The sequence below is a fragment of the Symsagittifera roscoffensis genome, chromosome 4 (genome assembly GCF_963678635.1).
Source record: "Symsagittifera roscoffensis chromosome 4, txSymRosc1.1, whole genome shotgun sequence".
Taxonomy (NCBI): domain Eukaryota; kingdom Metazoa; phylum Xenacoelomorpha; order Acoela; family Convolutidae; genus Symsagittifera; species Symsagittifera roscoffensis.
The window spans coordinates 70,410,034-70,432,932 of NC_087065.1; the positions used below are offsets into that span (position 1 = coordinate 70,410,034).

The 22,899-nt window shown below is 34.7% G+C and overlaps 2 protein-coding genes across 5 annotated transcripts in view; both read right to left on the bottom strand.

Annotated features, from left to right (window-relative positions):
- Positions 1–1,281, bottom strand: part of LOC134845305 (coiled-coil domain-containing protein 180-like) — a 95,624-nt gene extending 94,343 nt beyond the window's left edge. For all 4 annotated transcript variants that reach the window (XM_063862276.1, XM_063862275.1, XM_063862274.1 and 1 more), the window contains exons 1-2: positions 999–1,281; positions 616–740 (exon numbers count right to left, since the gene is read on the bottom strand). In XM_063862276.1, the coding sequence (XP_063718346.1) occupies positions 616–740; positions 999–1,151 (278 nt within the window). In that variant the 5' untranslated portion in view covers positions 1,152–1,281. The remainder of the gene's footprint in view (positions 1–615; positions 741–998) is intronic.
- A 123-nt stretch (positions 1,282–1,404) lies between these two features.
- On the bottom strand, positions 1,405–21,451 carry LOC134843939 (uncharacterized). Its single transcript, XM_063860294.1, has 8 exons — positions 19,491–21,451; positions 18,172–19,002; positions 13,028–13,342; positions 11,233–11,471; positions 6,951–7,196; positions 5,683–6,090; positions 4,963–5,353; positions 1,405–2,212 (listed from the first exon to the last, which is right to left on the bottom strand). Exons 1-8 carry the CDS (start codon positions 21,392–21,394, stop codon positions 1,585–1,587), a joined length of 4,962 nt encoding a protein of 1,653 aa, XP_063716364.1. The 5' UTR covers positions 21,395–21,451; the 3' UTR covers positions 1,405–1,584.
- Between the last annotated feature and the right edge of the window lie 1,448 nt (positions 21,452–22,899).

The following is a 22,899-nucleotide window of genomic DNA, read 5'->3' on the forward strand; positions in this document are numbered from 1 at the left end:
ATCCGACTGCCTTTTAAGGTCTATGCAGTAAGGTTCGCTTGAAAAAAAATGAAAATCATCCCCCTACACGCTATATAAAGTACAAAGTGATGAACGCACAGAGCAAAGTATTAACAGAGAGGCGAAGCTGTGTTTCGCAAAAACTAGTGAGAACACAGCAACCAGTAGCTCTAGAGTTCTAAAAAGTGCAACAAAAAATAAGCTTCGAATTAGTAAAAATTCGGCGACATCTCGAACTCGTACCTACGACCTGCTGCGACCGAGAGATTATGAGTCTCACACACTAACCACTCAGCCATGAAAAGAAGATAGGGTAAATATCTTTTGAATTTTGAACTCAAGACATCAAGTATTTTCACAGTTGATAGACAAAATTCGGCGACAAAAAGTTGAAAGCTGTTGGATGGGAAAAAACAGGCTAACTTCAAATATTCCGTCATTTTCAGCCAAAAACTCATCAGAAATCATCGCCAGACATTTCAACCAGTTCACCAAATGCCTCATATCAGCCCAAAATAAATTGAGGAATAAAAACTGTCTACTCAGTAAAAATCTGATAAAAAAACGATTAATATCATCAAAATTTACAAAAAAAATAACTGGTATAAAAATGACCTTTTCAAAACAGGGTTTTCGGTCTTCCAGTCATTCGGCATAGATGTCGCCCATGTCTTCTGTCGCTCATCCATGCCCACTAATGCATTATTCACCACAGGTTTGTCCCCCTCTAGTTTTTTAGCCTGCACCAGTAATGTCCGTTTAAAATTAAAAATCAAATTTTTAACAAAAATCATTCAAAAACATTACAGAATAGTTCAAAAAAATTTCAAAAAATTAAATTTTTAATTAAAATAGCTAATTTGTGACAGAATTTATGTAACAAGTGTATTCGTTGCATTGAAAATGCAAAACTATATCAAAATGAAAAGATTAATTCTGTCTGTCTTATTTTTTTGCAATTCCAAAAATTGCTTTTTTTTGTAATGGATATTACTGGCCTGTACTCTGGAAACATCCTCGTTTTCTAGTCTCTTCTGTCGGCGAGTCGCCTTTGAAGTGGCTAAACTGTTCACTAGTTGAACTTCAGCCTCGAATATTTGTCGGTACATTTGCCCATTTTGAATAGGCTTCATACCCACAGTTTCCGACATTTTTGAACTTCTATTTTTCTGTTTTTTTTCTCCTTAATTAGATCGAAGAATCAATTTATACTAAAGGTGTGGAAAAAATAGAATGGATAGAAAACTACATTGATGCTGATTGCGCACACGATCACATATCTGACCTGAAATATGAAATATTAAATTTGAATTTAGTTTATAAATTATAACTTTGAACACTGTTGTGAGGTTTTATTCGCAAAAACAATTCTTTTTAAATTTAAATTTACAAGATTCGTTTTCCGACAATTATAGTCAAGCAATTATTTATTATGTTACATCTAAATTTCGGATTCTGTTAGACTTACAATTAAAAATATATACATGTTTCGCTATGTACAGTCTTTACAAAAGTTAAATTTTTAGTTTTGTCGAAAGCGTCAATTAGAGATGACTTTAATGATGATAGAAGACGGATGGTAAGTTAGTGATGGCTACTATCAGATGAAAAATAGGGAGGCTGTCTCAGTTTAGCCAACTGTTCGTCAATTACAGGTTGAAACAAATTGTGGATGAAAAGTCTAGCAGCGGCTGAACATGCATTCTGATTCAAAATCAGCAAGCAGTCGCTGTAAAGACAGACTAAGTCTCGTTTATCCACTTTCTTGAAGTTTTTCAGATTCAAATACCGCTCACGCACAATGACCTCGAAAGCGTCTGAAACCATCGAATGTTTCAAATAGCCGAAAACGAATTTACGCATGAAATAGTCCATGTTCTTAGCTACTTTCGTCGATGTGAAGCTGCAAAGTTCGGTTGTCCAAAGCAGCAATTTGTCCCTATAATTTTTTGGCAAGTATATGGCATCAGTTTTGGTTGAGAATCCATAATAACTTCCAAATCGGCCAGGATTTTTTTCGGTTTCTCGTGACGCTGACAGTTGGATTAGGTTGTAAATGGTTAAGCATTGGAGGCAATTTTTCCCTTCGTGCGGCAGATTGGCTATTGAATCGAGAGAAGTTAGCGTGCTGTTGCGGTTGAACTCGTGAAATTGATTGCTCGGATATAGAGGTGAAGTGAATTCATTCTCAGATTTGGCCGAGAAACTAACCCTGAAAAGAAAGCAAAATTGTCCATATTGCTGCGAAAAAACCATTTCTGAGTGTATCGAAATTATCTATTATTGTCCGACTTTCGAAGAAAGTGGCGGGATAATTACTCATGTGTGGATTTTTTTATTCAGTCAAATTTCAACTTTTTTTAAACTTTTGACAAAAAATTATTGAACCATCTGTAAAATATCGTTGTCCTGAGCTCAAATTTAAAACAATTCTTCACCTGTAATCCTTTTTTTTTACAGTTATAGGGAAATAAAAATGGGAATACTTGGACCATAAAAACTAAAATTTACATAGTTAACGCGCAATATTATTCATCCTATTAAAGCGTACAGGGCAAAAGAATTCAATTTGAAATGAGGCCAGCAATTTTGTCTTATTATACAATAAAAGACATTGTATACATCCCTTCGTGTATTACATATCGCATGGGAAACAAAAAGAAAAACAAAAAAAAACATTCAATTTCCAACTTATTTTTTGGATCTTTAGCTTCAAGTGCTAGTCAGAAAAAGCCGTGATTTTGCCCTGATATATGAACTGTAGAGTTTATTTACAAGCGCGTTTCACTATGTCGTTCAACTTTCAGCTTTTGCTCTCTCTCTCTCTCTCTCTCTCTATTTATCTATCTATCTATCTATCTATCTATCTATCTACCTATCTATCTATCTATCTATCTATCTATCTATCTATCTATCTATCTATCTATCTATCTATCTATCTATCTATCTATCTATCTATCTATCTATCTATCTATCTATCTATCTATCTATCTATCTATCTATCTATCTATCTATCTATCTATCTATCTATCTATCTATCTGTCTATCTATCTATCTATCTATCTATCTATCTATCTATCTATCTATCTATCTATCTATCTATCTATCTATCTATCTATCTATCTCTATCTATTCGTCTATCTCTTTATAAATGTAGACTTCACTATCTCACCCCGTGTAATTGGGTATATTAAACTTTTTTCAGGTCTTTTTTACTGCTTTCATCTACTTTCTGTGTAGGAAAACATTCATGGGGCTGTAACTTGATACTGAATGTACAAAAAGCCAAAACTTTTCACAGAGGAAAAACTGAGCTTCGCACCACTTGTGATAAAAAAAACAAGAAAACCACTTGAAACGAGTCAAAAAAATCAATGCATCAAAATGAGTAGAGCTAGTTTTGAAACAAAAACAAGCCAAGACAAAAGATCGTAGAATTCGCATCGAAAGAAAATTTACCAAGCGGTAACAAAGCCGAAAACACTTTAGCATAAACCCTTCAAGCTGAAAAAAAACAACAAGACTTATAAAAATGTATTAAGTTCCCCTCATTATTAATACAAACAGGCACCTTACACGCACGTCAAATGAAACAATATGAGGCCACTAAACCGATACAAAATAAGCCGAAGTTTATTAGACCAAAAAAAAACTTTTAAAAAAAGCCAAAAAAAGTTTAAGACTTATAAAAAGTTGTTAAATCCCCTTCACCCTCAAACCTCCCAAACACGCAAAAAACTTTTTCGCTTCTCGAACAAAGTAATCGGATGACACTCAGCCGATATATTATAGGCGGAAACTTAAGTAGCTGAACAAAAAAAAATAAAATTAAAAAAGCCGACAAAAATTCAAAAACTGTAAGACTACTTTAAAGTTATTAAGTCCCCTCGCCATCAAAACACAAACACAACATTAAAAAATATTTTTGCTCGAAGATCGACGCAATATGAGGCCACTAAGGAGGTAAAAATAGGTCCAAATCAATCCAGCCGAAAAAAAAGGAAAAGGGAAGAAAAAACAAAAAAATAAGAAAACTTTAACAAATCGAGTTGGTTAAATTACAAAGGACATTCAGAAAAAATCGACCAGTGCAAATGTTTTAAGTCCCAACAAAAACAAAAACTATCTGTAGCGGTAATGTGGCTATCTGTAGCTTTAAAATAATTGCTAAGAGGCTTCAAGGAAATGACTCCAGATGAGAAGACTCCGGTTAACAAAGTTGTTTAGGGGAGAAAAAAGTCTAGTACCCGGTGCAATACCCTTGCTTATCGCAAGGGTAAAAGCAATTCAACTTTTCGAACGCATTTTTTTCGTGTATTTATCTGTAGAAATTTTGTATGTTTTATCAGAAGTATATCTTGCCATATTTTAATTTTTCTATATAAATCCGCTTTTGATTTGTTTAATTTATAAAAGGTTCAAGCACCGTTTCATTACTTTCAATATAATTTTTTTATACCTGCAGTAAAAACCGGCATATAACAGCGCTTTAACACTTTGGTATTCCCAAAACGTTAAGTTTGATCGGGATTTGCTTTCTAAAATTGAGTTAATGTTTTTCAAAATTTTAATATAGCTGCCCCTTCCGGAATACCGTATCAAATCGCAAAATTACACCTAAAATATGAGATTCCCAAATGCTTTATTGTTTTAGATTTCAAGAAAAGATGTTTAAATAGAAGATTATAGAAAGTTCATAATACAAAATCATTGCCATCAAAAAATATGCTGAGATGATGTTCTTCTTTCAAAATGTCCAGCTAAGAAAACGTTGTAAATAATCATGTTTTAGACAGAAAGTTTCAGACTATTGAACCTTTCTGTGTTCGAGATACTGGTTTGGCTACAAAAAACAACGCGGATTTTCATTTAAAAAAAGTGAGTAGATTCAAAATGATTGGGTTCTTTTACTTTAAAATGACCAATTATTATTAACTTTTTAGACGTATTTTTAACACCCACCCGTCTATTGATGGAGGTCGTAGATATCTGTTTCGGTTGTTTTCGAAATTGGCCGCATCCCTCTGCATAGTTATAACCCTAGGTTGATGCACAGGAGTTGAAGAGAGCACTCGGATCTCTGGAACCATTGGCAGGTCCCCGGAAGACCTCGGTTCTTCATTCGAAGTCAAATTATTGGTCGCATAACCGCCAGAAAAACTTTCTTGTTGAAAAACATTATCATTCATTGCAAAACTTGAGCGGTCATCGATTTCATTGGAATCGAAGAAATCGCTTTTGGAATTTCGTTGTTCAGATTCCTCGAAAGAAACTTCCAGGGAGTTCCCATCACGTTTTGCTGTATATATTTTGGTTATTTGCCTCATTTTATAGGGCAACACACGCCGCTGACCTGAAAAAAATTACGAAATCTGTTAAATGAATCACGAGATCTGTCAATGTCATATAAATTTCATTAGAAAGAAATTTGATTCCCAATTTCCTCCTTAAAAACTGCGAAGACAATTCTATAAAAAGAGAAATCATTGCTTAAGAAAAATTATCGCAGAAACTTAGAGAAAATTTATTGTAGTACAAAAAAAAACAACAAAATTTGATTGCTCTAAAACCGGCTCTTAATAAGGAAATTCACATTTAAACTATTCAAAACAGAACAGCAAAGTATATTTAATAAAACTAATTCTTTCAAAATTATGAGAGGAGAAAAAATCTGATTCTTACCACTTCTTGTAGAATTTCTTGCAATAACGGACACACCAGTTTCCTCAGCGGTTGTACATCGGGTTAAGCTTCCGTCGTGTAAATCATCCGTCTCCTTTCTGCTTTCACTTCGAGGAATTTGAACGAAAATATTTTCTTCCGTTTTCAATTTAGGATTCTTCTCGTGACAAAACTGTCTACAGAGTACTTCAACTGTCGCTGGATTGCTGAAAATTATATGCATTGCGTCATAACTCAAAAGCACATCGAGATCCAAAGGCTCCGAGTTCGAATCTGGCACTGGGCTGGAAACATGTGAGACCCAGTCCAATTTTGCAATAGCTTTTAAAGCACTTTCGCAGAGAAGATTCAATGCCATCATTGCAACCCCGCGAATTGACAGGACACGACATTGCTCGGCTTGCATAACTAAAAAGTCAGAAAAAAAAGACATCACAAAGCTGAAAAAAATGGAACTTGACAAATTCAAATCAGGGGCGGATTTAGGGGGGGGGGGGGGGCGGGTTGGCGGACGCCCCCCCCCCCCCTTTCAGGGATTCGACCCCTGCCGACCCAAAGGGTCCCCCCTTTGATACTTTTTAAGAAATCCATTTTTGGCCAACCGACCCTAAAAATTTTCTAAAAGCGCCTTCGGCGCCAATATATACTAATTTTGAGGGGGGAGCGCGCGCCGAAAAAACGCAATTTCCGGTCAAAATTTTCCAAAAAGTGCCTAAAAACGCCTTTTTTGACCTGTTTTTTCAAAATTTTGCCTGCGGCGCAAAAAATTTGGCCAAAATAGGGACAAAACCGTGCTTTGGGAGAGCTCGAAAAATCAATTTGGTCAACCTAAAAAAAAAAGTCGTCAAAATTTTCGACAATTTTTTGAAAATCCGCCCCCCCCCCCTCGAGAAAATCCTAGATCCGCCCCTGATTCAAATAGTTATTATTTCACTAATTTAAAATAATGCGTTACATCTTGCGGTGCACATAATTTTGATTAAGGGAAATAATTTTCAATAATGCAGGAGAACTCGAAAAATGGGCTTTTATAGGAGAGCTCAAGGTTTTTTAATAGCATAGATCATATAATTCTTTTGGTCGGTCTTCTTGAAGGAAAAAAAAACGTTTTTACCATCTCTCCCCCTTATCGCTTTTTTCTCCTGCTTTGCTAAAACCCCGGACATTATCCCGGTTCACATTCTAGACAAAACCTTCCAAAGCCAAAACGTTCATAAACAGCGAAAAGTATTTCATCAAATATTTCAGTTTGGGTTTGAAAAACTGACCAATCAGAAGGACTGCAGCGAAAGGGAGCGTCGCGTATCCAACTTCAGAGGAGGCTATCTGAGCTATCGACCAAATGGCCGCCGTGACAGCTGCAGCCTCTTTCTCACTCGGGTCCAGCTTCGTCAGCCAATCGGCGTGCTTCGAAATGATGTCACCACACAATTGAAAAAGAAGATTCACACCTCGTCTTGACTGGGATAACTCTCCGAACAAATGGGGAGGAATAATTGAAGACTCCGTGAATCCTAATATTAAAAAAGAATTCGCATGTGTCAATAACCTTCAGTGATTATGATCCCTGCTGGACTAATGATTTACGCACTTCAAGAATTTAATGCAGCGATCAGTTTGACAGCGGCCAAGCCGAGCTTCGCAACACTTGCTATACAACAAAAGCATAGCATGACAAGTTAGCTGATAGAAATTGAGACGAAAACCGCAGAAAAACATGATCCTTCAAAAATTTTGAAAACCTCGCGAAAATTTTTTTTTATCTTTGTCTTAAATCAAATACATTTTGAAAAAAAAGCATGATGAATAAGAAAATTGAAATTTACATTTGCATAGAAACAAAGCGGTATTAAAGCCGAAAAATTTTGAGCATAAGGAAACTTGTTTCGCTCATCTAGCAATGTAAAATGATGCCACTAAATCTATTAAGTAAAAACCAAAAAAAAACTTCTAAGCCGATCAAAAAAAACTAAAAATCAAGAAAAAAGTTCCAGCAAGCCGGAGTTGATAAAAGTAAAAGCAACATAAACACAGAAGCGAATCAAACACTAGCGAGAACACAACACAAAGCAGCTCTATAAAAAGCAATTAGGAAAAGTAGAAATAAGCCTCAAATTTTTAAGTGGCATTCAAAGTTAGGACAAAAACGTAGCCTTAAAAAACTATTCAGGGCCACGGGAACTACGCCGACAAAAATAAACATTAGGACGATAGTCCGAAAAAACTGAAAACTTCTAGTTTGAAAAAAAACAGGTCCAGATGCGCCGGGTGGTTGATTGATTTTGAACTTAATATGAAGCAAGATGAAACAATTGCGAAAAATTGTCTACAAAATTTTTTAAAGCGAAAAAGTGTAGTGCCCGGTTTCAACACCCTTGCTTATCACAAGGATAGACAAGTCTTAGAGAAGATGATACGGAAGAATAGGAGCTGGTTTTTATGGAAAATAAAATACAAAAGACATTAAAACTTGTGACGTTATATTTAACCCAAAACAAACTTATGCTGAATGGTGACAAAATAAAAATTACCTGTGGTGACAAATTTTGAATGGTGACAAAATAAAAATTAAAAGTTCCCTTAGCCTGATCAACATTCAGAAATTTTCGGTTCGATTTAAATGAAACTGAAGAATTTACAAATAAAAAACCAATCAGCTAAACATCGTTGGGGATTATTAGACGCAAACTGTATTTTATGGGACAATTTAAATGAATGTCTACGCCAAATGGCACATGAAATTCAACCAATCTACGTCGTGCGATATAAGCTGCCACTATTTTCGCGTATTACGTCATTGAAATCTTTTCGATTCAATTTAGTCATGGCAAAAATTGTATCTTCAGCCAATTACCACAGAAAATCATCGATCATCAAATAAATAGGGTATTAAAGTCTTTTTTTTTATGAGAAATAATAAAAAGCCAATTGTCAAAAACTGCTTTTGTAAAATAATACTAAAAAATCGACAAATATACGGAAAAGAAATTGAAAAAAAAAACAGAATTTTTTAGTCAGGAAACACCCTGAGTATTTCATATATTTTTAAATGTCTATGGGCCAGTCTTCAATTTCAAAAAAAAGAAACTGATGAAGTTTCAAAAATGGAAAATTTTATAATTTGTTTTTTTTGCTAACCGTGGTATTGAAAGTAAATATTGAAACTTTTACTATTGAGCAACGTATCAAATCGAACAATTAGCATGATTCAGGTCAATTTGGGATTGACTTTGAGCCGGATTAATTCGCCGCTTATGTGTTATCATTATGAAGTATATCGTGTGTTAGTTATCACAAATATGCCAATTTGGCAATTTCTAAATTTTCATAACTTAGCAAAAAACGATTACATGCAGTGTTTTTTTAAGTTTGAGCTGAAAATACAAATAGCTTTCAGATAACACTAAAAAATGTCCGTCAAAATGATTAACTAAAAAGTCAAAAATGTTCTCGAGAAAAAACCCAGCAAATACAAAATATTCCATCCTTTTCTTCGAAAGTCAGGACAAAAAATTGACTACCTACAACAGGTAAAAAATGCAGTGTGGGACAAATTTAAGCAAAATAATGATCAGAACACTGTCGATTGTAAGGATATGCGGTAGAAGTTGAGTAAACTAACCAAAAAATTGAAAAAAAAACTTTCTAAAATAAGAAAAGACAAAAGAAACGAACAAAAATGTAAGTATTATTAAGTTAGATGCACAACAAAGATTGTGAGAGTTTCAACATAAAACTCAAAACGAGTATCCATCTTCGAGGTATAATTAGAGGAGTACTCAAAAATAGAAGAACACTGGCAGGGCATTGCAAAGTTTTCATGCGAAAATTTAAAAAATATATGTTTTGAAAAATGGTAGCTATAATAAACGTATAAGAATTTGAGGAACCTCACCAAAAAAAAGAAACCGTCCCCGCAAAAGAATTTTCTTCTCTTGTTCCAAAAGATCCATCCAATCACCTGCACCAGGCTGATTTTCAATTCCCAAAAACTTAAATTCCCGAGTAATACACAACCAGTCTATTAGTCAGTAGCAGAACTTTTTTGCGATAGTTGCTTGAGTATTTGCTTCAATTTTACGATTAAAATGTCTTGAAAAAGCCTGATAAAAATTTAGTGTTGTTCATAGTTTAGTGTCGCATTATGACAATGTTCGCATTATGACAATTTCTAATTTTGTTTGTGTAATGATCTCACTTGAAAACAATTTTTTGTTCCAAATTTTGAATAAAAAAAGAATTATTGTGCTTGAGATTGTTTTTGTATTCAGTCAAAATTCGACTTTTAACTAAGCGTTTTGACGAAAATTTTTCTTGACCCTCTGAAACATTTTGCCATCCGGAGCTCAAATAGAACAAACCAGCTCGTAAGTGGGCGAAGCACTGAATGTTAGGAGTGCCGTATATATTCAGTAAAAAGATTTCAAATCAAAACATGATAAATTAATCGAAAAAAATTGTTTTTTTTTTTAATTTTTCTTTTTCATTTGATGCACCCCTCACGCTATATAAAGTACAAAATGAAATTTTTGAGCCTGGTCAATTGAAAAAGAGCAAATTGCATGCTTCAACTCAATTTAGCACGATTTATTTTTCCGCATACGCTTTAATAACACAAAATGTATCCAGCGTTAATTATCCCAAATTGACCATTTTAAACCCCCTAAACTTTACAAAGAATGATAATAGTTGAAATACTTTTTTAAATTGAGCTTTAGCCAGCAATTTCTTTCAGATTAAATTCTAACAAATTGCGTCAAAATTGGCTTGTTAAAAGTCAATATTGGCCTGGATAAAAAACCGTTCCGAGCACAAATATTCCGTCACTTTCTTCGGAAGTCGAAGCCAATACAATTTTCACCTGCAATAATTTTTCGTAAGGCTATTGGGGTTTAAAAATGCTAATCTGGACAACTTGAAATGATTAACGCGCGAAATATGCGATCTCAGAACGCGTGTTAACGGCAGAATAATGTGATCTAAACTGAAGTCATTTTGATTACATACATCTCTTTATAGTTTAAATTAGCTTTTATGGGGGTGAGGAAGACACTGAAAGAAAAACTGAAATCAGTTTTTGTCCTGATATACGAGCATCTTGTTGTTCCGACTTTTGAAGAAAGTGACGGAATATTTGTGCTTGGGTTGGTTTTACTTCTCCAGACAAATTTCTACTTTTTAACTAGCCATTTTTGAAGGATTTTTTTGAAGCAAGTTTCTGCCATTTGAGACAATTAACGCGTGATAAATTTACGCATAAGAGCTATTTAATACGTCTTAGAAATCGTTCCAAATTTGATAGAGGCGTGCTCTTTAGTCTAGCAGTGCTCTTTAGTCTATGTAATACTTTGTCATATGCAAAATATATCATTTTGTACTTTACATAGCGTGTGCGGGTTTTGAATAGCGTTTTGAAAATTTTTAAAGCATTTTTATGAAAATTTCTTCAACTATTTTATTTTTAATTACTCCACACAAATTAAAACGCAGTCGGAACTTTCAGGGCTTTGCCTTGATACAAGAAGTCTTGTTATTTTTATTATAACCCACCTCTTTTTTTGTTTCTTTCCTCTCTGATATGTTTCGAGAACAATCCTAGACTCATTTGCTCAACGCATTTTGCATATCGCTCACAGAAGTTTCCCTTCACCCAAACTGCGACTATTACGTAATACAGTGTACTACCAACTCCCTGGTCGTTGTACTCATCCAGCAGTAGATCCAGTCCTTGTTTTTGAATAGCCAGATTTTCGCCGACATGCGGTATTTCGACAGAGATATGGGAATGTCTGGAAGCAACAATAGTTTAAACTATAAAAAGAATTTTATTTGCCTTACACAACCCAAAAAAAACGGGGTGCATACAGTAAATAGTTGTGTCAGTAAATTACCAGATCAGTAAACCAATTTACGTAATAATTACATCAATTGCGGTATTTAAGATTTATAGAATAAATGTTTCCTGAGCTGGAACAATAATTTTAAATTACGGGGCGCATGGGAAGAGTTATTTCATTCCATTTTTTATTCAACTTTTGTTTCAAAGTTCAAAAAAAACTTTTGTTTTGAGGAAAAAAATTTGTCATTTTGTAAAAATCTCAGTTTTTAGCTAATGGGATTACGTAATTGAATCATAAATTTTCGGTTTACTGATACATCGATTTGCTGATCTCCCCCAAGAAAACGCTTTTTACCTGGAATAAGGCAAACATTTGATGGTACATTTAATTTAACCTTCTTTAAGTCTTGTTTAAAGAAAATACAGACAGTTTGGTTGTATCTTGATAAAAAATATGCACGAGTCCAATAATTTAAAAAAAATAAGAATAGCCGGTTAATATGCAGGTAGCACAAAAGGTTCGACCAGTCTTTAAAAAAATTTATTTTTTCAAATTCGTGTAGTTTTTATCTGCGAGGTGTGATAAAAGGTCTGACGTAAAACTATAATTTAGGCAAATTGGCATTCATAGTAACATAGAAAAATTGGACAATAATTTTTGCAGAAAAAAAATTACTAGAAAAACAAAAAATCAAAATCTTTTTTTTACAAACTTTTTTTTGCAAAATTGTTGATTTTTTTTCAAGTTTTTGGTTCTCAAAAAGGCGCTTAAAAGCTCCAAAAACTTGTTTTACTTGTTTAAAGCTAAATTTTTTAGGACTTATTTTAAACATAAATAAGCGGTTGTGAGCCAGCTCGCATGCTTTCTTCGCTCGAAACTGAAATAAAAATCAAAACGTTTAAACCAGTTTTTCTCGATACTGAGAAAAATTTTTTAAATTTTTAAAATGTCGTTCGAATCACGACTAAAACGGCTTCAATTTCGTATACCAGTCGATCCAGTCCAATGATATTTTGAGGTGCCTGATTGCGTTGAAAAAAAAAACTAAAACACACCCGAACACAACTCAAAGCAAATCAGCTCGAAAAGAATGAATTGCCAGCAAACACTATAAAATCAAAACTCCAACCTAGGGCGTTCAAGAGTGCCGAAGTAAAAGAACTGATACAATTATCAACCATGATTTCGTATTAGTTCCATTTTTAATTTTTTCTCTCGCTTTATTCGACTTAAAAAATGTTTGCTTTATTTATTTCGACTTAGTTTCCTCATATTTCGTTGTTTGAAAAGCAGAAAAAATCTTCCGCTTGTGCGAGTGCATCCAGGGTACATGAAAACCGCAGTTTTTTCTGCTCTAAAAAGTACGTTGTTTCTGCTCCCAAGTATTGTTTTTTATAGCCCCCAGACCGCCCAAACATTGACCGAGGTGATCAATCTGTACTTTCAAATTTATTGAGTGCACTCAATCTCTTAAGCAAAATTGTGGCTAGCTATAGATATCACACCTGTTATTGAGATGAAGTTTTTCATTCTCATCTTCTTCTGGCTGTTGTTCAATGTTTTCAACCCCGGAGATATTTTGGACTTCTTCCTTCATTTCTTCTACCTCTAAGGGGGTGATTAAAAACTTAGAGAACAGACAAATCAATTTCAATTGAGTCATTTCTTTATTGTTCGCCTTTCGTCTTGGTTCATTGCCAGTTTCATCGAAGTCTATGACGTACAGGCTCAGCAATTCAAATGGTTTGCTTCCACTGAAGATTATTGGCAGGATTCGTTTGTCTGCTGACAATGCGATCAGTTGGTTCAAAGCTAGCTCCCTGAAACAAGGCCCGAACATAAAAAAATCTCAACTATAGGTCGACTTCGTCATTATGCTTGTACTCGAAATCATTATTCGAAGTAATCGAGCAAGATATTCGAGCAACAAAAAAATGTATAGTTCTTATATCATTTTTTATATTTTTTTTGCCAAATCTGACAAAAAATACCTAGCACCGTAAAATCTTCTCACCTTCTGAGGGGTGCTCGGAACAAAAATTTTAAAAAATGCCGACATCACAGCCCAGCACGATTCGAAAGTTCTTTAACGTCTATGAACTAGTTTTTCATTACAAAATTTGATTAAAAAATTCAAAATATGAAAAATGCTGATTTTTTTTTCAAAAACCTTCAACCTAAACGTTATGTGAAGCATAGAATGATATATTTTCTGCCTGACTATTCTACATTTGAATCCTTCGGAGGAAACTGGAAACTTAGAGCGTATTAATTATTCAGCATTCACTAAATTGGCAACTTTCAAATTTGTTTGTATATTGTGTATACTAAAAACTAAAAACAATTTTGCTCTGAATTTCGAAGAAATTGACGGAATATTTGCGCTTGGGGTGGTTTTTCTCCAGAAAAAATCTGAAAACTATTGATTCCCTAAGCTCAAAGATATTTTACCTACAAAAATTTCGTGTCTTTACAAAACAGTCCCATACAAAACAGTCCAATACAAAACAGTCCGGAAAAACATAGCAAAGTACAAAAAAAACAGTCCCATACAAAACAGTCCCAAAAATAGTCCGAAAAAAAGTCCAAAAAACAGTCCCATTGATCGAAGTGATAATTGTTCTAGAAGCTGATAAGTAAATTTATCTCATATTAAACACATTTTGATTCCAACTAATCCGGATAACAATAGGTAGTATAGTAGAGAAATTAGAACAACCTAGATAACAGCAGCGGCCACTCAATAAAAGCAATAATATTCGAAACATTAAAGTTAACGCAATTTAAGAAAATGGACTCTTTTTTAATCCAAGCAAAAAAAGACAGGTTGTTCAATCTCTTTCATTTGCAAACACTTGACAAGACTCAATAGAAACGAAACTCACTATCTATCGATGGAAATCATACTTACAAACTAAAATTCTGAGTTACTGATTTTTGAAGGGTATGTGGTATGCTTATATTAAACACAGAACACTGGCAGACAACTCCCTTTCCTGGCGTTGCGGACAAAGTAGTTGCAATGGCAACAAATTAAATCAATTCAAACTTCAAACGAAATTGAGTCAAGCCATCTGCCCTTATTATTAAGTTACCAGGCGTTATTAAATTTTCTGTAAAATTTTCGACAAATTTCACACAAAAACCTCACTGACTCTAAAGAGCAGTCTGATCAGTTGACGCTTCACCCCGCTCAGTGCATTAATTAGAACAACCAGGAAAATCGTCAGCCAAATTTCACGTATTTTATCCCTCTTGAAGGCACCCAGTGGCTAACATTAAAGCAGACGCAATGTGTTCACTCATAAATAGCCAAAAGTTTGCGCTCATTTTAAAATAAAAATTTGAGGGTTCACAAATTGCTTAATTAGGATATTTGGGATAACTTATGCTCTAAAATTCCAATTTTCGATTAACGCTTAGCGTAGACGACAAATTATTCCGTCTAAAATCATTCCAAAAAAGGAGGCAAAACATTTTATTCAAATACTGCCTCAGTAAGCACGAAAAAAATCCAAATTGTACTTAAAGTTTTGCGTGGGGGCAAACTATATAACATTGAAATCAATTTCAAATTTTTTCTTTTTTTTTTTGAAAACCTGACCTAACTTAATTTGCCAAAACAACATCAATCATTAAAGAGCGATCGAACATTCAGGGCTCTGCCCTGACGGTAGCAGTCTAGCAATCTGTTACAAAAACTTCCATGAGGACAAGTCAGCGCATTGTCATGTATTGATTGAAAAAACCGCCTATTTGTATTAAGTGTGCTTTAATACGAACTTATTTCCCATGTCAAAAAACTCGTTCCTGAAATTTAATGGCAAATTCAAGCAGTGATGCCTGCATCTACTATGTTCAAACATTATTGTCTGATATTACTTTTATCCAAGTCTCCTCCCTAATTTGATTTAGTGAGGGGGGGTTAATTTTTTACCTGGTCCAAACTAATCATTTATCAATCGGTATTTATCACAGTAAAATATGTATTTAGTTCGGTATTTCGTTTGAATCAATCAAAAACAATTTTCACAACTTTTCGACAAATTTTGAACTTAAATTTTACAAAATATACTTGTAATTCCATTCCCAGTACTCGTGTATTGAGTACCGAACGAGTATTATCACGATTAGACACTGGAACAACTGTGATAGTTGGAGCCCAGGAATCAGCATGTAAAAAAGATGGGCCGCGATTTTCACGAAAGTTCAAAGCCGTTAGTAACCAAATGCACATACCTTTTTTAGGGAGCTGACTATCGTACTTGTACTTTTCAGTATATTTTTAACACAGAGGTGAAGCGGAGCTTCGCAACACTTGCGATACAATTAAAACATAAACACCAGAAAATTGGAAAATAGCCAATGAACGCAATGACTGACTTGTTTTTTGAAAGAACAATATACTTCAATTTTCAAAAAAAAAAACAGATAAAAATTTCAAGGGCCTGAAAGCTCTTTGATTTCAAGGAAAGTTTGCAATTGAAATTTATTTGATCTCAAATTAACCGAATTTAAGAAAACTGGATCAAAAGTTAAACTTTTTATTTTGCTGCGATATCTGAAAGATGAAATTTATTTTCGAAAATAGTGGCTGTTAACGTTTTCGTGACCTTTACACTTTTGCTGTTCAAAAGTGGATTCTGCTTTCAGTTTAACAAAGGAAAAGAATTGAACTTAGAAAAATCAGAAGTCAAACAGCGAAAAAGTAAATTAGAGCTTGAATAAATTTCAAGGCTTTTCATGAAAAAAATCACGATACAATATAAAAGATCTGAACTACGTTCATTGACTTTTAAATATCGCATTACAAAACATTGAATACAAAAGAATGATTCATTTTTTTTAAATTAGCTGAAAAAATCAAGTCGAAAAAACTATGTCTACACAATTTCCATACCTTTCCGATGAAAGTTTCCGATGATATTAATAAACGCATTACCAAACATTGAGATTCAATGACCAAGCGCCAACTAGGGCAACAAATTTGGATTGACCCTATTAAGCCTAACCGCATACTGCTATTATGAAAAAAACTTCAAGCTATAAAATTTTACACAGAGGCGAAGCTGCACTTCGCAAAAAAAGCGAGAAAAGGGTATAAAGTAGCTGTAAAATAGTCAAAAGTTTTTTAAAAAGTAAACTAATTAAAATCTGATAAGCGTCGGAATCAAAACTCCATACTAAAGAATGAAAATCACGCGTCTTAGCATCTGCTCCGTGGCAGCTTAACAATAGTTAAACACTAGAAGCCCAGCTAAAGCTGGAAATACCTGTTAGATAAAAAATTTTAAAATGCACTGATGTGGAAAGCAATGCGTAACTTTCATAATAAGCCAAAACGTCAGAAAGTCTGACAATTTTCAACTCCATTGCTGTCATTTGCTCACTCCATACCAGACGAAAAACACGCTTTTGCAGGGAGAATTTCCAAAAAAAAGTGAGCCAAAAATTCCTTCGCACTGAAATTTTTGAGGGTCGTAGAACGCCCGATGAAATAAAAAGACACTAGCGGAATATCCATTCACGCAGCGAAGTAGGAGGTCTCTCTATTTAGACCTTTTTTTTTCGAAAAACGGCGAGCAGTTTTTGAAAAAAAAAAGGATTAATTTGCAAAAATTTTAAACATTTCCATAACCGTCTCAAAAAATAATAAATCTACAACCAAATCCCAAGCATTTTAATCTTATCTGTTTTTTATCAATTAAGAACTAGCCACCAAAAAGCAAGATAAAAAAAGTAGAATGTCATGAGTAAAAATTAAACAGATATAAGAATGCATTGGAGCCCAGTCACGCAACGAAGTGCCCTGTGACGCAGTGAAGTAGAAGATCTCTCTTTTGAGACCACTTTTTTGAGAATCGGCAAGCAGTTTTTGAAAAAAAAAGAGTAATTTGCGAAAAATGCAAAAAATTTCATAAGCGTCTGAAAAAATTTTAAAAAAATAAAACCAAATCCCAAGCACTTTCATGGTAACTGTTTTTTTATCAATTAAGAACTAGCCACCAATAAGCAAGACACAAAACAGGTAATGCCATCAAGCAAAGTTTAAACAGATGTAAGAATGCATAGGTGCCACCAAATTATGGGAAAGTTTATTTGCGACTTAGGTTGGAAAAAATGGGTACTGTTATATGACACGACGCTTCACTGGTGTGAAAATCAAAATTCTGATAACCAATCCCTTCTAACGTAGGCAAAAGCAGTTGAAAACTCGCATTTTGAAAGTACGCAACATAAGTTGACTGAGCCGGTATAACATAGGTCAAACCCGTTCAACCAAAAACAAATTTAAAAAAAAATCAGAGTTGGTAAATTTACAAACCACACAAAAAGTTTCAGTTACAGTCAAAACTGTTTAAAACAAGATTTAGAAAACCGAAATATTGAAAGAAACTACTTGAAAAGCGTACCACATAATTAAAAAAAGGCATTTGAAAAAAAACGGAAAATCAGCCGACAGAAATTAGGACGAAAACCACAATTCTGAAAAAAATCATCAAAAAATCAATGAGCCTAAAAGTAGTTTTATTTGAATTTTCAAGAAGGTGAGCATGTCAGCAGAATTAATAAAGTTGTTCACGGGAAAAAAGGTCAAACAAGCCACCTTGCTCTCGTAATTGAAAAAAATATGTATAAACACACCAACCGTATGTCACAATCATCGCTTTTTACAGATTCGAGCAACATGTTCACGATCCAAGGAAACTCTTTCTTCCCGTACTCACTCCATGGCAGCTTTTCATTTGCTCTGAGCCAAAAGTGGCTCAATAGCTCAAGAAAGCGAAGGGCAAAAATGCGCAGCTGCTTCGTTGCTGATACCATAATTGAGATTTCTAGGAGTTGAGAACATTCATTTGTGCCTTGATCACCTCGATAGGGCATACATATAAGTATAGTCTTGCAAAGAATCTCATTTTCGCCCGAGAGCAACGTAGACACAAAAATGTCTATTAAACCGAATTTGTCAAGAACGGTTCGTCTGTTATGAGAAGGCAAAGCTCCAAGAAAAACAAAATACAGCTGCGAAAAAGATTTAGCCAAGTTTGCAGACGTGAAAACTGACCGTGAATGTTCAGAACTTGAGCTTGCAATTTCACCAGCAATATCACTGAAAAGATTTTTCGCTTTTTCAGAAAAAGAATCGATTTCTTCTTCACGGGTTCCAGATCCAAAAAAATCCGTTCTTGTACCACTAACACGGCTTTCATTTTGTTTGTAATTGCTAGCGAGAAATTTAAACAACAAACTTCCGGCCTCAATTTTTGACCCAGTATCAGCGCTATTTTTTTCCGAGTTTTCTCTTGGTTCCACAAGAATTTTCTCCTTGCTAAAATACTTCGAAGAAGGCTTAAAATATGTGATGAGGTATTCGACAAAATCCAGGACTGTTTTCGCCATTTTGCCGAACCCCACCTCGCGCAAAGAGTCGAAATAACGGAGACAGGTGCAAATCGCTGGCCAATTCCAAGTTTGAAGTCTGCGTTGAAAACCAGTTGCTCATCCGTTATCATTATTTAATTTCTCAGTTTTCATTATTAATTCATAACTCATAACTCATAAAACTTTTTGGAACTCTAGTCAAAATTTTACCGCAAAACGTTTTTTTTTCGCTTTTCTAAAACATTTTCCAAAGATTGGTTGTGCCATGGTCTTGGTATATCATAGTGAGCCATTGCGCCTCAATTACAAACATAACAATTCACTATTTGATACTTTATTGCTTCTACTCGAAATTTTGCTATACTGGTTTTTACATGATGTTGTAAATATTATTAATTTGCTTGTGCAAACTAAGTATAGTAATTTCACTGATCAAATAGTCCGGTTATCAGCAACAACGATAGCTGTATTATCAAAAAATTATATGCATAAAAAATCGGGGTTTTAAAGATTGTGAGATAACTTCTGACGCCAAAACGTTGATAAAAATCATACTGAGCAACTAATTGAACATTTTTTTCATACATAGACAGATTGAATTTCCGTTGCATTCTACTTTCCTGGACAACAACGATGAACTGTTGACCCAAAACATTACTGTCAAAGATAATCAGGGCTATTTGTGTTTCAAGGGCCATCAAGTTTGTTTTTCCGTTGTTTCGGAAAACTGACAAACACGGGTCATACAGAAAGCTCAAATGGTCCATAAAAATAGACGATAATGTTGTTATTTTAAAATCATGCTCGTTTGAATGTTCGGAAAAGGTTCGTTTTGAAATTTCGTTGAAGAAAACTCCGTCGTCGTGAGCCTCGAATTGCAGATCTTGTTGCAAATTTTTCTGGTTAATTTTAGGCAAAAATCCGGAGAAATATTTAGGCAGAATAGCAGAGTAGGTGGAGCGCAATTCTTTTATCAACTTCAAAGTAGAATTTGCTATCTGAGTAAAATTTGTTTGGTTTGGTGATTCTGCATTCAACTGTGTGGTCTGACAGGACAATACTGCATATCTATGATAAACACTTGTCAAGGTCTTGATCAAACCGGCGTCTGCGAGACAATTAAACAAGACCAGTCGGAAGTAGAATAACATATCGACAAATGTCGCCGAAATGAATTCAGGGCCAATAGAAATATAAAAATTTGAGTCGAATATTGAAGCAAGTGAATCGATTTGCGCAAATTGTAAGCTTTCTAAACTTGAATCTGAGCAGCCCATCCCAAGAACAGAAGAAAAAACTTGTAGAACTTCAACTTTCACGTAATGATCTCCCAGTTGTAATACATTCATCAAACATTTTAAGCCTGACTTCGAGTACTGATCGGTCCTTGTATCGGTGGAAGCCATAGAGATTAGTCCAGTCCATGAAGATGTCAAAGAGATCAAAAGTTGCTTTGATTTTTCAATTTTTAACTGAAGAGTCTGCTGAACCAATTCAAAACTATTCAGGGCAAACGGCATGACAGAAAAGTCTGAAAGCAGTGGTTGAATAATTGAAATTAGCATCACATGTCTGAGAGCGCTGTAATCAACCGAGCAAAGAATAGCGGCAAATAACTCATTCGTAAATTTCTCATTTGTACAGTGCGACATATAATCGAAGAGCACGGAAAATGTATGGGATTTAACAACGGAAACACAGTCATGCCGCAGAAGTTCAAGTAAAATAAGGGCAACTGATTTATGTAGCAATCCAGCTGGATAAAAATATGTCTCAGACCGGCGCTGCGAACCAATACTCTGATCATTCAGTGATAAACCAACTGCAAGATTTACGAGATCTCTTCGTTTTCGAGTTTCTTTCGGGTCGTTCTTTGAAATTTCAATGCAATCTCTTAATATTGACTCAAGCGATGAAACCATTGACAAAATGGCGTTTTTATTGAAAAGATGCGATTCATATTTCAGAATTGATCGAAGACAACGAAGGGCTTCAATGCATTCTCCTTCTTGCGTTGAAGGATTGCAGCATAAGTCCAAACATCGTGCAATAAGAAGATGCGTATTCGAACAAAAAATCTGAGTTACATAAAACTCAGTCATTCTAGAGTTTTCAATCGACAACTGCAATACAAGCACCTGATTTAGTAACGATAAAACACTACTTCTTATATCTTGGTCAGTTTGCAGCAATCCAAGAGCCAGTAGATCGCAAACTGCAGCTGTCGAATGAAACTGAGATAGACAGCTGCTTGTATTGGAATCGAAGGCATAATTTCGAGATCTAATTGAAATCACTGACGAGCATGTGGGTTGAAATACCCAGTAACTGCTGATTAAAGCAGAAGCCTTAACCAAATGAAACAAAACTTCATTTTTTCGGTCTTCTTCTCTCAATATTCTTTCAACTGAATCATTGGGCCATTTCTTCTTCGGAATAAACGCCTCTAAGAAAGCGTTTACAAATTCATCTTGAAATTCCATCATCATAACCAAGTTTCTTTAGACATTTCAAAAAGGTTCTGAAAAGGTAATTGAATTGAGGCGACTGTTTTTTGACAACAAAAAACTTCCTGGAATTTGTTTTAGATGGCATGAAAACCTGTTTTCAACTCTCGTTTCTTATTTAATGGCATTGCAGCACATGATAGTGGCGCTTGCATGGTAATTTTTTTTCATCATAAATCAGAAGGTCAGAAGTATCATAGTAACCGAGGTTACAGTCAGTAGTCCTTTCATCACGTATTCCAGTCAAAATCCTTGGAATTTTCTAGATATGGAAGTGATAATGATAAAAGAAGATGACAAGTGTTGAAGTCCTTTTCAATTAAAATCGATACGGGTTACGTTTCTTCAATAAGAACGCGCAACTCGACACGAGAAAACATAATATACAAGTGTTACAAATAGAAAATTTCGTCGAAAGTTATTTTTGTCATTTATTGTTCCGAGTACACAAGCGGCGTTCGCAATCTGTATTGCCAGGGAGATTCTCTGTTTTAAAAAGCTGCCTGCTCTGGGTTCCTCAGTGCATATACTTAGGTTCATACAAAGCTTGCTCAAAAAAAGTTCCGTGCTGGGGCCGGCCGCGTCCTGAATCTCAAAAGCTAGCGGTTGAAAAAGATATGCATCATCTACAAGATCTTTATACTTGTCACTTTTTCGCTCTTCCGCTTCAGCGGCAGCCGTACCAGGGTTACAAACAGACACGGCATTAATCCTACAAGGAGCTAAGGAGTCTACTACCGTTACATCCCACAAAAGCTGCTTACCAACAGCCCATGGAACGAGCGTCAAACCGTCTGGTCTCTTCTGATCGGTCCTGTAGAGGTGTTGTGGTTCTAAAACAGTTCTAAATTTTTTGCTCTCGCATTTTAGCCCCAGCCTAAAAAATGCAATCCCCTGCACAGTAATTTTTCTATTATAGGATTCCTAGCCGAGATCCCGCTAAAATTCCGCTCAAGACTTGCGCAATTAGAGCAGCTTTTCGTTCAAGACGATTGCGCTTAAAACACCAAAGACCGCTCAAATTCTGGCAAAAACTGATCAACCCATTCAAAGCTGCTCAAATGCGAGCAAGAAATTTTATCTTTAAACAGTGTAATCGTTGCAGGGCGTACTCTTCATAACTAATATTTCAAATGGCTTGATAGTTTACATTTTTCGTGAATATGTGTAGCCAAACAAAGTTTCATTCTGGTGGCCAGTTAATAAGCAAAATTGTTAAAGCGCAGAATGGCTCCAAGAGCAGCAAAAAGAGAATAATATCAATTTTTCAGTCCCCTAATTATAATAATAGTCCATATAACCAATGAAACGAAAATGTAACTAATTGTGATGGTTTTTTGTTAATTCTCTTCTTGTTTTCGTTGTATTCTTGTTTTCTTATACATCGATTTTCAGCACTTTTTCTATCTACATTTGGCTGCTCTTTTTCCAACTGTACAGTGAGATCCAGAAAACCATACTCTTTTACAATTTCTGTTTTTTTATGT

Coding starts and splice junctions, on each gene's coding strand:
- LOC134843939 (XM_063860294.1), bottom strand. CDS start 21,394: ATGATGATGGAATTTCAAGATGAATTTGTAAACGCTTTCTTAGAGGCG. Junction 7,197..11,232: donor GGAAAGAAACAAAAAAAGAG/GTGGGTTATAAT, acceptor TTTTAATATTAG/GATTCACGGAGTCTTCAATT. Junction 2,213..4,962: donor CGACCTCCATCAATAGACGG/GTGGGTGTTAAA, acceptor CTTTCTTTTCAG/GGTTAGTTTCTCGGCCAAAT.